This window comes from Coregonus clupeaformis, chromosome 34 (assembly GCF_020615455.1).
Source record: "Coregonus clupeaformis isolate EN_2021a chromosome 34, ASM2061545v1, whole genome shotgun sequence".
NCBI classification, from domain to species: Eukaryota; Metazoa; Chordata; class Actinopteri; order Salmoniformes; family Salmonidae; genus Coregonus; species Coregonus clupeaformis.
In genome coordinates this window covers 16,031,598-16,049,063 of record NC_059225.1, presented here as the reverse complement: position 1 = coordinate 16,049,063, position 17,466 = coordinate 16,031,598, and the positions used below count along the sequence as shown (strand labels likewise).

General features: G+C 44.8%; 1 protein-coding gene across 9 annotated transcripts in view; it reads right to left on the bottom strand.

Annotated features, from left to right (window-relative positions):
- Positions 1-17,466, bottom strand: part of LOC121549477 (histone-lysine N-methyltransferase 2C) — a 206,558-nt gene that overhangs the window by 138,327 nt on the left and 50,765 nt on the right. For all 9 annotated transcript variants that reach the window (XM_045210464.1, XM_045210462.1, XM_045210465.1 and 6 more), the window contains exon 6: positions 173-437. In XM_045210464.1, the coding sequence (XP_045066399.1) occupies positions 173-437 (265 nt within the window). The remainder of the gene's footprint in view (positions 1-172; positions 438-17,466) is intronic.

Genomic DNA, 17,466 nt, shown 5'->3' with positions numbered 1-17,466 from the left:
TGACTGAAGTTCCAGTCTTCACAGTCTTGGCTATATCGACATGAATGATGAGCTTGCAGAGACAAGTGTGGCTGACTTGCTGGTCACTTGTTTAAAGACATCGAGGGCAAACACACAAACAGGGTTGAATCCTAACACCCATACCCCAAAGTTTTTTTCTGTTACCACTCACCTCTGTGCTCCCCGAGTCTATGGCTTTGTCCACGTAGAGCAGTGAGTCTTGGGCCTCGCCGCGACACACCCCCTCGGACCAGGCGGCACAGTGCAGGTGGGCACAGCACTGGCCTGTGGGGTCAAACAGGGACTGGACGTTGATGTCGTCGGGGAGGCCGATCTGACCCAGCTCATCCCAGAACTTGGGGGCCGGCTCCTCACTGAAGGGGTCCGTGCTGCCCGGTGCTGAGGAGGAGTGGAGACCACTGTCCGGAGAGCTGACCCTGGAGAGAGAGAGGGTAAAAGTAATGTTGAAGGTCAAGTTTATTTTCACCCATATAGCAGTTAATATAAACATGGAAAATGCCTTTCTAAATACACGAGAACATAAATTAATGAAAATGGCAAAGGACCTACACTAAGAACACTAAACATCAGGCACCAAAGAAAAGCACGGAATCAACACTAGGTCAACATTAAAACACTAAAAGCTGTTATTCATGTCTAACTGATTTTGTGGACAAGGATAATTGTATCACTTTTGGCTCAATTGATCTTTAATTCCGACAGTGTGATGACACCACATCAAGGACAAGGAGTGCTCATTGACATTGTCACCACCACCATCCTCTCCTTCTGGAGGAAAGCATCAGGGTGGAGGTTGTCCCTTGGCTAATGCACAAGGACTGGTTGTTCGAGCCCACACAAGCACAAACATACTAGCTAGCTTGAACACACACACACACACACACACACACACACACACACACACACACACTAGCCAGCCTGAAACACATACAATCTCTCTCCATCCCTGCCGGATGCAGCCTATTCCAGGCAGTCTGGTGTTGTTGGATGAAGCCTCTCAGCCCACAGAGGAGCAGAAGAATTACCATTTTAAAAGAGAGACCCCGGTTTGAGGAAGCTCTTTGCCCAGCGCTGGGCAGCAGTAGGGTGCTAGGGATGAAAGGTTACTGTATACTACACCCCCTCCTGTATACTACACCCCCCTGCAACAGAAAAAGATGAAGGTTTCAGTTAGTTTTCTTCCATTTGGTGCCTAATGAACACAACCTCCTTCTCCCAATAAGGCCAATACGAGTTATGGATGGGGGGGATGAGAAGAGGATGGAAGAGGATAGAGCACTGATGGACTATGGCTGTGTCTTTTACATGTAACCAAGTCTTTGCATCCAAAGCTCCATCTATAAATTTAAGAGTGGTGACATATCCCTCTTAGACCCATCCCTCAGCTTTATAGCAAACCAAGTGGCAGTGCTGCTGTTGGGCTAAGAAACAAATTACAGATTGTGCCTTAAAGGGAAAGCAATCCAAATGGAGGGTTTAATGGTGAAGGATCCAATGAGGGAGCCAAAAACCCTAAATATGCAATCTCCTATCCGTTTTCCTCCACTTTCTCTCCCTCTCGTGTTCGCTCTAATTTTGCTAAGCTGTGGCACATTTTGCTCGTAATTTTCACAATTGCCATGAAAACGCTGCAGCTTTAATTAAGAGCTAAATAACCTTCTGGAGGTTATGGACGCGTCTTATAGGCAAATTGATCATTTGGCCCAATTGTCTTATTTGCAGAACCATATGTTATGCCATTCAAACGGGTATGCCTTTTTGGAGATGGATTGATGTGAATGATATCAGAAGCAGCTTATTCTTGTGATATCAACAGCCTGTGTTCATTTACCATAACTAAATCAGTGTTCGATCAAAGCTGTATTAGTTGAGTCAGGCCAAACTGTCCAGAGGGAAACGTTTCAAAACATAATTTTCAGATAGCACCTCCCCCCATTTCACTCCGTTTCATGCCTAGTGAACGCATCACACATTTATCCAAACCAAGCCCATATCCCACCTTGGTGCATGGTGAATGTGCTGGCTCCATGTGTTAATAGCAAGACGAGAGTGGTCATAAGGTGTCAGCATTCTTCCGTTCGGCTGGTGGTTAGCTAAAGTCGGCTAGGCGAACCGAACGAGTGCGCACGCATACTGACCTAAAAGAAATTAGCTTGAAAAAACTAGAAAAAAGCAGCAATAGCACTGTTTGTCCATTTTGAGACGCCGTAGCCAGTATATACTTCCTCAAAATAGTCTGAATTAATCTATGATAACTCAAGAAATCTGTCATAAATGTTGACGTTTTTGCCAAGGAGATGTTAGTCTAACTAAGATGTTTGTTGCAGTATTTCTCAATGAAAAAATGTGCATGAAAACGAGTTGTCTCTCATTGAATGACAACAAAGACTTTACTGAAGAATCTCTACTGTTGACCAATCACCGACGAAGGGGCGTAGTCTTCGGCTACTGACTTCGGCTTGCCTCAAGAAAAAAATGTTGAGCCCAAACAACCGAAAAAAACAAAAACTTACCAAAGTACAAAACCATCAAAAACGTCACAAAATGTCGTCATAATATATGTACAAACTCTTCCGAAATGTTTAGTCTGGGAAGCATGCGAACGCTTTTACTCTATCCCTGGGACAGATGCATCTCATTAGACAGAGCAGTGTTTCATTAGTCCTGTGATTACTTTGGGCCTGTCAAAGCTACTTTCAATTAGATCACCTTAATGAGACCATAATTAGCGACTACACGCACACACATACATACATACATACATACATACATACATACATACATACATACAATGACTATAATGAAAACGAGATGGCCAGATGCACGCACCAATTCATGCATGCATACACACACGTATAGAGAGAGAGAGAGACAAAGAGAGAGACATGAAATCACACACGCACACTTCTCAACACATAAGCTGTCATGAGGTCACGCAACCCCTTGCAAAACTTTTCATCTTATTACCAGCCAGTACAACTTGCATGAAGAGTGACAGTTCATCGAGTCCATGTAGAGGGACTTATACTTGAGGTAAAAGTAAATTTAAAATCAAACAGGCAAAAGTCAATTTAAGAGAGTCCAATTCAAGACTTCAAGTCTACTTTCTCCACGGTCTCCTCTGATATATCCCTAAACGGTGAATCATCGCGTTGCTATTTAGGCCAAAACAGAATTGGGTCAACTAGGGCTCAGTTCGTCTGAACTATCCCTGGTCCACCTTAACACTTCATTCACACGGTCCACCTTAACACTTCTCTCTCTCGCTTGTTATTGTTTTCATTCCTCGCTCCCCGTCTAGAACTGGCACGGCGCCAGCACTGGACTGACCGACCAATCACAGGGCTCCAACGCAACAATGCACTGCGCCGCGTTGGCCCCCTGTCAGGAACCTCGCTGGGTGAGAGCATTACGTCACCGCCCCCTCGGATTGGTTCAAAAGACCTGAGCAAATTAGGAGGCCGGCCAATGGGCCCTGGGGAGTCTTCTGACGGTAGGTCTTTGTCAACAGTGGATCACGTGGAGCTGAAGTGACAGGGGGAGGGAGAGAGAACAGACAGAAAGAAAGAAAGCAAAAACAAGCAAGAGAGACAGTGACAGCAAGAGACAGTGACAGTAAGAGCGAGAGAGAGAGAGAGAGAGAGAGAGAGAGAGAGAGAGAGAGAGAGAGAGAGAGAGAGAGAGAGAGAGAGAGAGAGAGAGAGAGAGAGAGAGAGAGAGAGGGAGAGGGAGAGGGAGAGGGAGAGGGAGAGGGAGAGGGAGAGGGAGAGGGAGAGGGAGAGAGAGAGAGATACACACAGAGAGAGAACAGAGAGAGAGATAGAGAGAGATACACACAGAGAGAACAGAGAGAGAGAGCGAGATAGAGAGAGAGAGATACACACAGAGAGAGAGAGATACACAGAGAGAGAGAGATAGAGCGAGAGAGAGAGATAGAGCGAGAGAGAGAGATAGAGCGAGAGAGAGAGATAGAGAGAGATAGAGAGAGAGATACACACAGAGAGAACAGAGAGAGAGAGAGAGATACACACAGAGAGAGAGAGATACACAGAGAGAGAGAGAGAGATAGAGAGAGAGAGAGAGATACAGAGAGATGAACTTGGAGAAGAGTCCCCTAAGTAAGCTTGTCCTGGGGCTCTGTTCACAAACACAAACAGACCCCACACAGCCCCAGGACAACAACAACAACAACAACAACAACAACACAATTAGACCCAACCAAATCATGAGAAAACAAAAAGAGAATTACTTGACACATTGGAAAGAACAAACAAATAAACAGAGCAAACTAGAATGCTATTTGGCCCTAAACAGAGAGTACACAGTGGCAGAATACCGACCACTGCCAGACGACCCAAACTTAAGGAAAGCTTTGACTATGTACAGACTCAGTGAGCATAGCCTTGCTATTGAGAAAGGCGCGTAGGCAGACCTGGCTCTCAAGAGAAGACAGGCTATGTGCACACTGCCCACAAAATGAGGTGGAAACTGAGCTGCACTTCCCTAACCTCCTGCCAAATGTATGACCATATTAGAGACACATATTTCCCTCAGATTACAGCGATCCACAAAGAATTCGTTGAAAACAAACCCATTTGATAAACTCCCCTTATCTACTGGGTGAAAAAACACAGTGTGCCACCTCTCACAGCTGTAAGATTTGTGACCTGTTGCCACAAGAAAAGGGCAACCAGTGAAGAACAAACACCATTGTAAATACAACCATATTTATGTTTATTTATTTTCCCATTTGTACTTTAACTATTTGCACATTGTAACAACACTGTATATATACATAATATGACATTTGAAATGTCTTTATTCTTTTGAAACTTCTGAGTGTAATGTTTACTGTTAATATTTATTGTTTATTTCACTTTTGTTTACTATCTACTTCACTTGCTTTGGCAATGTTAACACACGTTTCCCATGCCAATAAAGCCCTTAAATTGAATTGAATTGAATTGAGAGAGAGAGAGAGAGATACACACAGAGAAAGAACAGAGAGAGATACAGAGAGAGAGAGAGAGAAATACACAGAGAGAGAGAGAGATACAGAGAGAGAGAGAGAGAGAGAGAGAGAACAGAGAGACACAGAGAGAGAGAGAGAGAGAGAGAGACACAGAGAGAGAGAGAGAGAGAGAGAGAGAGAGAGAGAGAGAGAGAGAGAGAGAGAGAGACAGAGAGAGAGAGAGACAGAGAGAGAGAGAGACAGAGAGACAGAGAGACAGAGAGACAGAGAGACAAGAGAGAGAGAGAGAGAGAGAGAGAGAGAGAGAGAGAGAGAGAGAGAGACAGAGAGACAGAGAGACAGAGAGAGACAGAGAGAGATACAGAACAGAGAGAGCAGAGAAACAGAAAGAAAGAGCAAAAACAAGCAACAGAAATAGTGACAGCAAGATCAAGCGGTGAGGAGAGGAGAGAGAGAGAGAGAGAGAGAGAGAGAGAGAGAGAGAGAGACAGAGAGAGAGAGACAGAGAGAGAGAGACAGAGAGAGAGAGAGAGAGAGAGAGAGAGAGAGAGAGAGAGAGAACAGCACATCAGATATCAGCTCATCTATGGATAAACCACTTCTCCAATCTTTTTGACTCTATAACAAAAGAACAGCAAAAACATTTGATTCTCCAATTACAATGAATGAACTAGAGGACAAAATACAAACCCTCCAACCCAAAAAAGCTTTTGACTCAATTTGGCATGAGGGTCTGCTATACAAATTGATGGAAAGCAGTGTTCGAGGAAAAACATACGACATCATAAAATCCATGTACACAAACAACAACTGTGCGATTACAATTGGCAAAAAACACACATTTATTTCCACAGGGCCATGGGGTGAGACAGGGATGCCACTTAAGCCCCACCCTCTTCAACATGTATATATCAACGAATTGGCGAGGGCACTAGAACAGTCTGCAGCACCCGGCCTCACCCTAATAGAATCTGGAGTCAAATGTCTACTGTTTGCTGATGATCTGGTGCTTCTGTCACCAACCAAGGAGGGCCTAAGGCACCTGATCTTCTGCACAGATTCTGTCAGACCTGGGCCCTGACAGTAAATCTCAGTAAGACAAAAAATAAGGGGGTTCCAAAAAAGGTCCAGTTGCCAGGACCACAAATACAAATTCCATCTAGACACCGTTGCCCTAGAGCACACAATAAACTATACGTACCTCGGCCTAAACATCAGCACCACAGGTAACTTCCACAAAGCTGTGAACGATCTGAGAGACAAGGCAAGAAGGGCCTTCTATGCCATCAAAAGGAACATAAAATTCGACATACCAATTAGGATCTGGCAAAAAATAATTGAATCAGTTATAGAACCCATTGCCCTTTATGGTTGTGAGGTCTGGGGTCCGCTCACCAACCAAGAATTCACAAAATGGGACAAACACCAAATTGAGACTCTGCATGCAGAATTCTGCAAAAATATCCTCTGTGTACAACGTAAAACACCAAATAATGCATGCAGAGCAGAATTAGGTCGACACCCTCTAATCATCAAAATCCAGAAAAGAGCCGTTAAATTCTACAACCACCTAAAAGGAAGCGATTTCCAAACCTTCCATAACAAAGCCATCACCTACAGAGAGATGAACCTGGAGAAGAGTCCCCTAAGCAAGCTGGTCCTCTGTTCACAAACAAACAGACCAGACAGAGCCCCAGGACAGGAACACAATTAGACCCAACCAAATCATGAGAAAACAAAAAGATACTTGACACATTGGAAAGAATTAACAAAAAAAACAGTGCAAACTAGAATGGAATTTGGCCCTAAACAGAGAGTACACCGTGGCAGAATACCTGACCACTGTGACTGACGCAAAATTAAGGAAAGCTTTGACAATGTAGAGTCTCAGTGAGCATAGCCTTGCTATCGAGAGAGTAAGGCCATCAGCAGACATGGCTCTCAAGAGAAGACAGGCTATGTGCACAAAATGAGGTGGAAACTGAGCTGCACTTCCTAACAAATGTATGACCATATTAGAGACACATATTTCCCTCAGATTACACAGACTCATAAAGAATTTGAAAAATCCAATCTTGATAAACTCCCATATCTATTAGGTGAAATACCACAGTGTTCCACCACAGCAGCAAGATTTGTGACCTGATGCCACAAGAAAAGGGCAACCAGTGGAGCACAAACGCCATTGTAAATAACTAGATTTATCTGTTTATTTATTTTCCCTTTGAACTATTCGCACATTGTTACAACATTGCCAATAATATAACATTTGAAATGTCTATATTCTTTTAAAACTTTTGTGAGTGTAATGTTTACTGTTAATTTTTGATTGTTTATTTCCCTTTTGTTTGTCTATTTCACTTGCCTTGGCAATGTAAACATGTTTGCCATGCCAATAAAGCCCATTGAATTGAGAGAGCGACCGAGAGAGCAGCGACCGAGAGAGCAGCGACCGAGAGAGCAGCGACCGAGAGAGCAGCGACCAGAAAGAGAGAGAACAGAAAGAGAGAGAACTAGACATGGAAAGAAAGACATGGGAAGAGAGCAAAAACTAACAAGGGAAATAGTGACAGCAAGAGAGAGTGGAGAGGAGAGAGAGAGTGGAGAGAGAGCAGAGAGGAGAGAGCGAGAGAGAGAGAGAGCAGAGAGGAGAGAGAGCGAGAGAGAGCGGAGAGGAGAGAGAGAGAGAGAGAGAGAGAGAACAGAGAGAGAGAGATACACACAGAGAGAGAGACAGACACAGAGAGAGACAAGAGAGAGGGAGAGGGAGAGAGAGAGAAAGGGAGAGAGAGAGAGAGAGAGAGAGAGAGAGAAAGGGAGAGAGAGAGAAAGGGAGAGACAGAGAGACAGAGAGACAGAGAGAGAGAGAGAGAGAGAGAGAGAGAGAAAGGGAGAGAGAGAGAGAAAGGGAGAGACAGAGAGACAGAGAGAGAGAGAGAGAGAGAGAGAGAGAGAGAGAGAGAGAGAGAGAGAGAGAGAGAGAGCAGAGACAGAGAGAGCAGAGACAGAACATAGACACAGAACATAAAGAGAGGCCAGAGCTGGAAAAGCTGGTAGGGCCTGCAAGTGGAATTCTCTCTTTTCCTTCATGGATTTCTCTCCTCCACCCCTCTGTCCCCTCCATCAAGTGACTAATCATTGGGCACCACATTAATTGACCAAAATGGAATTCTAGCGCCTGGGTTCATTAGCATGCACTTATTTATTTGGGTCACGGTACTCCCTCTCTCTTTCCCCCTCTCTCCATGCCTCAAACAATGCACAATAGGGGAGAACACTAATTTTGTTTGATGGAGAAACTTGGACACAGGGGTTAATCTGTTTCCAGCCAGTGAGCGACAAAGCCTTGCTGGGTAATACTCAGAGTACACCGTAGCAAAAGGTTTTGCAAAGGGAAGAGGGAACAATTTTCATTTCTTATTGGACTAGTTCAAATAGTCCGACAATGTTTCAGTCAGTTCTCTTCTGTTTGGTGCCTAATAAATATGACCCTGAAGAATATTTTAGAGTAATTATTTCACTTCTTTAGGTCCTGCGTCTGGGAAAAGTCTACAGTCTTTAAGCATAACAAATATGATTACTATTTATTTACTATTTACAAGTCACATATTCCATCACCAACAGGTAGGAAGTGCCTCGCAAAAGTATTCAGACCACTTTGATTTCTTCACATTTTATTGTGTTACAAAGTGGGATTAAAATGGATTTAATTATTTTTGTCAACAATCTACACAAAACTAATGTCAAAGTGGAAGAGGAATTATATAATTTTTTACAGTTTAATAGAAGTTAAATAACTAAAATAGTCATTGCACAAGTATTCAGCTCCCCGAGTCAATACATGTTAGAAACACCTTTGGCATTGATTACAACTGTGAGCCTTCTGGAGTAAGTCTCTAAGAGCTTTGTACTACGGCTGGGCTAAATGGCCTAAAACTCATCTTTTTTTCTTCTCCAAATTGATGGGCTATTCATGGACTATTGATGGGCTATTGATGGGCTATTCATGGACTATTCATGGATTATTCATGGCCTATTCATGGCCTATTCATGGACTATTCATGAGAGAGAGATTTTTTAAATGTTTCTCTAAATAAGCTTTCTTGTAGCTCAGTTGGTAGAGCATGGCGCTTGCAACGCCAGGGTTGTGGGTTCGATTCCCACGGGGGGCCAGTATGAAAAATGTATGCACTCAGTCGCTCTGGATAAGAGCGTCTGCTAAATGACTAAAATGTAAATGTTGTACAATTAAAAAGGTCAAATACACTGCATTTAAAACAGTCAGCAATAATCTAATGAATTCAGAGCTTGTGAAATTATACCTAGGCTGAATATATTCCACTAATAATTTAATTACTTTATCAAAATAGCTGTGTATGTGTGCCTGCTTTATTTTGCAATAATCACTAATCTGGCTTTAAGGTCTGTCTATAAAAATGCCCTTTTTGTTACAAATTTAACCAGAACCATGCATAATGCATATTCACTAATAATGATTAACTCTTTAGTATTATCCCAGTTTACCTATTTGCTTATGGTCTTGCCTACGCCTAGCGAACAGTTTTTTAAATTATATGAGAAAAAAATATTCAATTTTATTTGGAACGGCAAGCCAGACAAAATTAAACGGGCCTATTTATATAATGAATATGAATTCGGAGGACAGAAATGATTAAATATTAAAGCATTAGACCTATCACTAAAAGCTTCAATCATACAAAAGTTATACTTAAATCCGAACTGGTTCTCTAGCAAACTAGTAAGATTGTCTCACCCAATGTTCAAGAATGGCCTTTTTCCCTTTATTCAGATTACAAGCACTCACTTTCAGTTATTTGAAAAGGAAATCATCTCCCAGATATCACTATTTCTAAAACAAGCCATAGAAAGTTGGTTGCAATTTCAATTTAATCCTCCAGAAACGACAGAACAAATAATGCAACAAATATTGTGGTTAAACTCAAATATACTAATTGACAAAAAAACTATTTTTTTTGACAAAATGTTTAAAAAAGGTATAATCTTTGTAAATGATATCATCGGTAGGACTGGTGGAGTTGTCGCACATGCAGCTAACAAAAAAATATGGAAATGTCTGCTCTACCCAAAATTACAACCAAATAATTGCAGCCTTACCGCAAAAATGGAAGAAGAAAGTGGAAGGAGGAGAAAGTAAGGAACTTGTCTGTCGGCCTTGCATTAAAGAACATAATTGGTTAAGGAAAACTATGATAAATAAAAAGGTATATCAGTTTCATTTAAGGACCAAGGGATTGACAGCTGTCCCATATAGATTGCAAAATAGTTGGGAAGAGATTTTTGACGTACATGGCATAGTGTTTATGAACTGATACACAAAATGACACCGGATTCAAAACTTAGAATCTCTCAATTTAAATAATTATATAAAATTCTTGCTACAAATAGAATGTTTTTTATATGGGGAATACAATCTTCCCAGCTCTGCAGATTTTGCTGCGAAGAGACAGAATCATTAGATAATTTGTTTTGGTACTGTCCATTTGTAGCTTGTTTTTGGACACAGGTCCAGGAATGGCTAAAGGATTGCAATATTTACCTGGAGCTAACCCTGCAGATAGCATTACTGGGTGATCTGAAAAGTCATAGTCAATCGATCAATAATATAATAATACTTTTAGCAAAAATGTTTATTTTCAATTCACAATCTGTAGAAACAATGAGAATAGAAAGGTTCCGAACTTTTGTAAGACATCACAGTACAGCTGAAATATATATGGCAAATAGAAATCCTATATGGATGGTGTTAAAATATAAATGGGGAGGTGTTGAATGGAATTGAAGGATGGGACTAATAACAGCTTTTGTGAAGGAGCACAGTTAGAAAGATATGGCATATAGAAGCAAACCGGATGGACATCATGAAAATGATCGGAGAGGTTGAGAGTAGAAGTTCAGGAGAAAGAACAAACAAAATATAATTAATGTAAAATTGACTGTGTCCATAAAATGTAGATAGTGGGTATGGGCTGGAAGTAGAGGCCTAGGCGTTGTTGTTCACTAGTTTACTCCAAGTGGGGAAAGGGTGGCAGGGTTGGAAAGTAATAAAGGGGAATATATATATATTTTTTAAGGATGTGTGTCACGATCGTCAGGGAGAGAAGTAGACCAATGCGCAGCGTGATGAATGAACATGTTACTTATATTAAAGCACGAACAAAAACAATAAACGACTCGTGAAGTCCACGGTGACAATGACCGAACACGGAACAAGAACCCACAAACACAAAAGGAAAACAGACAGTATAAATATGGCTCCCAATCAGAGACAACCAGCCAACAGCTGACACTCGTTGCCTCTGATTGGGAGTCACTCAGGCCAACATAAAGAAATACACAACCTAGAACCCCCAACATAGAAATAGAACACATAGAATGAACACACCCTGGCTCAACATATAGAGTCCCAGAGCCAGGGTGTGATAGTACCTCTAAAGGCGCGGACTGCACACCGCGCCAATAAGTCTCCAAGATGGCGAAGTAGTGCAGTCCTGTTTCTGTCGTGTGTCTGTAAATAGCCTGTAAATACCCCTGTTCTTTTGTATTTTTCGACATATTTCCCTATCAGACTTTTCATCCTTCTACAAAATATACTTTCCTGCAACCCGCCTCACTCAATGTGGAACGGATTCTATTATTGACTTATTTATCTAGAATCTAGAATCTCCAGTTGAAACTAGCTAGACAGCTAACTAGCTACTTGCTATTAGCCATAGCTAGCGTGTGTTTTCACCCAGAACATTGGATTTTTTTCCCGCGGGATTAATTTTAATCACTGGACATTGATCACCGGATATCGGCCAGTCGCACAGGTATCGACCCAGAACATATCAGTTTTTCATGAATCACGATTCACTGACCTTTAACTCGGATTCATCGCTACTAGCTGGCTACAACAAAACGGACGCTGTGGTCTGGCTAATCAACCTGAGCTAGGCCCATCTCCCCGCCATCTACCTCTCTATCAACCGGACGGGACCACATAGTATTGACACGGAGCCCCGCCGATCCTACACGACTGGTCTGCCGACGGAAATGCCTGATGTGTTACGACGTAACCACGAAGATTCCATCCATCTGCCAGCCCTGGCCCGTTAGCACACGCTACTCACTAAACTGAACTAGCTACTGAACTAGCTACTTGCTATTAGCCACAGCTAGCAGTGTTTCACCCAGAACATTTGATTTTTTTCCCGCGGGATTAATTTTAATCACTGGACTTTGATCACCGGATATTCGAGCCAGTCAGCACTGCGGCGTTATCGACCCAGAACATATCAGTTTTTCCGCCGGAATCACTGGACCTTTAACTCCGGATTCTTCGCTACCAGCTGGCTACAACAAAACGGACGTAGCACACGCTAGCCGTGGCCTCTTACTCACTAGCACTTCACCACCGGACCTTATGATAACTCAGCTATACAGCTGATATCTGCTGGACTGTTCCTTTTTACGGTACTACATCCTGTTTATGTTTAGCCTCAGCCCAAACATGGTTAGTTTATTGTTGTTTCGGGTTATTTCTAATTGTACTATATCACTGTAGACCCCCCAGCCTAGCTAAACCAGCCTTAGTTAGCTCCTTTGTCCCTCCACCCATACACTCAGAGACCGACTCAATTGATGCCTCTAGAGATACTATCTCTTTCAGTGTTACCCAACGCTTAGGTTTACCTCCACTTTACCTCATATCCTTCCATATCCTTGTCTGTACATAATGCCCTGAATCTTTTCTATAACACCCGGAAATCTGCCCCCTTTATTCTATGTACCCAACGCACTAGAAGACCAGTTCTTAAAGCCTTTAGCGTAATCCTTATTCTAGTCCTCCTCTGTTCCTCTGGTGATGTAGAGGCTAACCCAGGCCCTGTAGCCCCCAGTATCACTCCTACTCCCCAGGAGCTATCATTTGTTGACTTCTGTAATCGCAGAAAAGTCTTGGTTTCTTGCACATAAATATCAGAAGTCTACTTCCTAAGTTTGAGTTATTCACTGCATTAGCACACTCTGCTAACCCTGATGTTCTAGCAGTGTCTGAATCCTGGCTCAGGAAGGCCACCAAAAATTCTGAAATTTCCATCCCCAACTATAACATTTTCCGTCTAGATAGAACTGCCAAAGGGGGTGGAGTTGCAATCTACTGTAGAGATAGCCTGCAGAGCTCTATCATACTATCCAGGTCTGTGCCCAAACAGTTTGAGCTTCTACTTCTAAAAATCCACCTTTCCAGAAATAAGTCTCTCACTGTTGCCGCTTGCTACAGACCCCCTCAGCCCCCAGCTGTGCCCTGGACACCATATGTGAATTGATTGCCCCCCATTTATCCTCTGAGTTTGTACTGCTTGGTGACCTAAATTGGGATATGCTTAATACCCCAGCCATCCTACAATCCAAGCTAGATGCCCTCAACCTCACGCAAATTATCAACGAACCTACCAGGTACAACCCTAAATCTGTAAACATGGGTACCCTCATAGATATCATCCTGACTAACATACCCTCTAAATACACCTCAGCTGTCTTCAACCAGGATCTCAGCGATCACTGCCTTATTGCCTGCGTCAGTAACGGGTCCGCGGTCAAACAACCACCCCTCATCACTGTCAAACGCTCCCCAAAACACTTTAGCGAGGAGGCCTTCCTAATTGACCTGGCCCAGGTATCCTGGATGGATATAGATCTCATTCCGTCAGTAGAGGATGCCTGGTTGTTCCTTAAAAGTAATTTCCTCTCAATCTTAAATAAACATGCCCCCATTCAAAAATGTACAGAACTAAGAACCGATATAGCCCCTGGTTCTCCTCAGACTTGACTGCCCTTGACCAGCACAAAAACATCCTGTGGCGTACAGCATTAGCATCAAATAGCCCCCGCGAGTATGCAACTTTTCAGGAAGTTAGGAACCAATATACACAAGCAGTCAGGAAAGCAAAGGCTAACTTTTTCAAACAGAAATTTGCATCCTGTAGCACTAACTCCAAAAAGTTTTGGGACACTGTAAAGTCCATGGAGAATAAGAGCACTTCCTCCCAGCTGCCCACTGCACTGAGGCTAGGAAACACTATCACCACCGATAAATCTACAATAATCGAGAATTTCAACAAGCATTTTGCTACAGCTGGCCATGCTTTCCATCTGGCTACCACTAACCCGGCCACCAACTCTGCACCCTCTGCTGCAACTTGCCCATGCCCCCCGCTTCTCCTTCACACAAATTCAGACAGCTGATGTTTTGAAAGCGCTGCAAAATCTGGACCCCTACAAATCAGCTGGGCTAGACAATCTGGACCCTTTCTTCCTAAAACTAGCCGCAAATTGTCGCAACCCCTATTACTAGTCTGTTCAACCTCTCTTTCATAACGTCTGAGATCCCCAGAGATTGGAAAGCTGCCGCGGTCATCCCCCTCTTCAAAGGGGGTGACACTCTAGATCCAAACTGCTACAGACCTATATCCATCCTGCCTGCCTTTCAAAGTATTCGAAAGCCAAGTTAATAAACAGATCATCGACCATTTCGAATACCACCGCACCTTCTCCGCTATGCAATCCGGTTTCCGAGCTGGTCACGGGTGCACTTCAGCCACGCTCAAGGTCCTAAACGATATTATAACCGCGATTGATAATAGACAGTACTGTGCAGCCGTCTTCATCGACCTGGCCAAGGCTTTCGACTCTGTCAACCACTGCATTCTTATTGGCAGACTAAATAGCCTTGGTTTCTCAAATGACTGCCTCGCCTGGTTCACCAACTACTTCTCAGATAGAGTTCAATGTGTCAAATCGGAGGGCCTGTTGTCTGGACCTATGGCAGTCTCTATGGGGGTGCCACAGGGTTCAATTCCTTGGGCCGACACTTTTCTCCGTGTATATCAATGATGTCGCTCTTGCTGCTGGTGACTCTCAGATCCACCTCTACGCAGACGACACCATTTTGTATACATCTGGCCCTTCATTGGACACTGTGTTAACAAACCTCCAAACGAGCTTCAATGCCATACAACAATCCTTCAGTAGCCTTCAACTGCTCTTAAACACTAGTAAAACTAAATGCATGCTTTTCAATCGAACGCTGCTTGCACCCGCCCACCCGACTAGAATCACCACTCTTGACGGGTCTGACCTAGAGTATGTGGACAACTACAAATATCTAGGTGTCTGGTTAGAACTGTAAACTCAACTTCCAGACTCACATAAAGAATCTCCAATCCAAAGTTAAATCTAGAATCGGCTTCCTATTTCGCAACAAAGCCTCCTTCACTCATGCTGCCAAACATGCCCTCGTAAAACTGACTATCCTACCGATCCTTGACTTCGGCGATGTCATTTATAAAATAGCCTCCAACACTCTACTCAGCAAATTGGATGTAGTCTATCACAGTGCCATCCGTTTTGTCTCCAAAGCCCCATACACTACCCACCACTGTGACCTGTACGCTCTTGTTGGCTGGTCCTCACTACATGTTCGTCGTCAAACCCACTGGCTCCAGGCCATCTATAAATCACTGCTAGGCAAATCCCCGCCTTATCTTAGCTCATTGGTCACCATAGCAGCACCCACCCGTAGTCTGCGCTCCAGCAGGTATATCTCACTGGTCATTCCCAAAGCCAACACCTCCTTTGGCCGCCATTCCTTCCAGTTCTCTGCTGCCAATGACTGGAACGAATTGCAAAATCTCTGAAGCTGGAGACTCTTATCTCCCTCAATAACTTTAAGCATCAGTTGTCAGAGCACCTTACCGATCACTGCACCTGTACACAGCCCATCTGAAATTAGCCCACCCAACTACCTCATCCCTATATTGCTATTTAATTTGCTCTTTTGCACCCCCAGTATCTCTATTTGCACATAATCTCTTGCACATCTAGCATTCCAGTGTTAATACTATTGTAATTATTCTGCACTATAGCCTATTTATTGCCTTACCTCCATAACTTGCTACATTTGCACACACTGTATATATATTTTCTGTTGTATTTCTGACTTTATGTTTTTTTTTTACCCCATATGTAACTCTGTGTTGTTTTTGTTGCACTACTTTGCTTTGTCTTGGCCAGGTCGCAGTTGTAAATGAGAACCTGTTCTCAACTGGCTTACCTGGTTAAATAAAGGTGAAATAAAATTAAAAAATAAAAATAAGAGCAAAACAGGGGAGGGCTGGGTGGGCATACCTCCTCGGCGGCGGTTCTGGCTCCGGCCTTGCCCACCACCCTCCAATAATCCCCCCATAGCGCCCCTGGTCCGGTCTGGCCCCGCTGGCAGGAGCTGACCTGAACGTAGCAGGAACGGGAGCAGTTGAGCGGTACCTGATTTGGCACCGATGACCCAGGCACGGGTTGTGCCGGACTGACGACGCGCACCCCTGGCTTGGTGCGTGAGGCCGGAACGGACCGGACCGGGCTGACGATGCGCACCCCTGGCTTGGTGCGTGGAGCAGCAACGGGCCGGACCGGGCTGACGATACGCACCCCTGGCTTGGTGCGTGGAGCCGGAACGGGCCTCACCGGACTGACGACTCGCACCCCTGGCTTGGTGCGTGGAGCAGCAACGGGCCGGACCGGGCTGACGATGCGCACCCCTGGCTTGGTGCATGGAGCCGGAACGGGCTTTACAGGGCTGACGACTCGCACCCCTGGCTTGGTGCGAGTAGCAGGAACGGGCTGGACCAGGCTGACGACTCGCACCCCTGGCTTGGTGCGAGTAGCAGGAACGTTCTGGACCAGGCTGACGACTCGCACCCCTGGCTTGGTGCGAGTGGCAGGAACAGGCCGGGCCGGGCTGGCGACGCGCACCGTAGGCTTGGTGCGAGTGGCAGGAACAGGCCGGGCCGGGCTGGCGACGCACACCGTAGGCTTGATGCGAGTGGCAGGAACAGGCCGGGCCGGGCTGGCGACGCGCACCGTAGACTTGGTGCGTGGAGCAGGGACAGGCCGGGCTGGGCTGGCGACACACCCCGTAGGCTTGGTGCGTGGAGCAGGGACAGGCCGGGCTGGCGACGCACCCCGTAGGCTTGGTGCGTGGAGCAGGGACAGGCCGGGCTGGGCTGGCGACGCACACCGTAGGCTTGGTGCGTGGAGCAGGGACAGGCCGGACTGGGCTGGCGACGCACACCGTAGGCTTGGTGCGTGGAGCAGGGACAGGCCGAACCGGGCTGTGGAGACGGATAGGAGACCTGGAGTGAAGAGCGGCCACAACCCGTCCTGGCTGAATGCCTACCCTCACACACTCTGTGTGAGGCATCCGCACAGGACGTACAGGGCTGTGTACCCGTACTGGCATAACAGCACGTGACACTGGAGCAGGATATCCGGGACCGCGGAGAGGCATTGGAGACCACGCAGCGTTGAGCCGGCACACTCCGTCCTGGCTGCATACCCCCTTCGCACGACACGTGCGGGGTGCTCGCACAGGACGTACAGGACTATGCCGGACCACT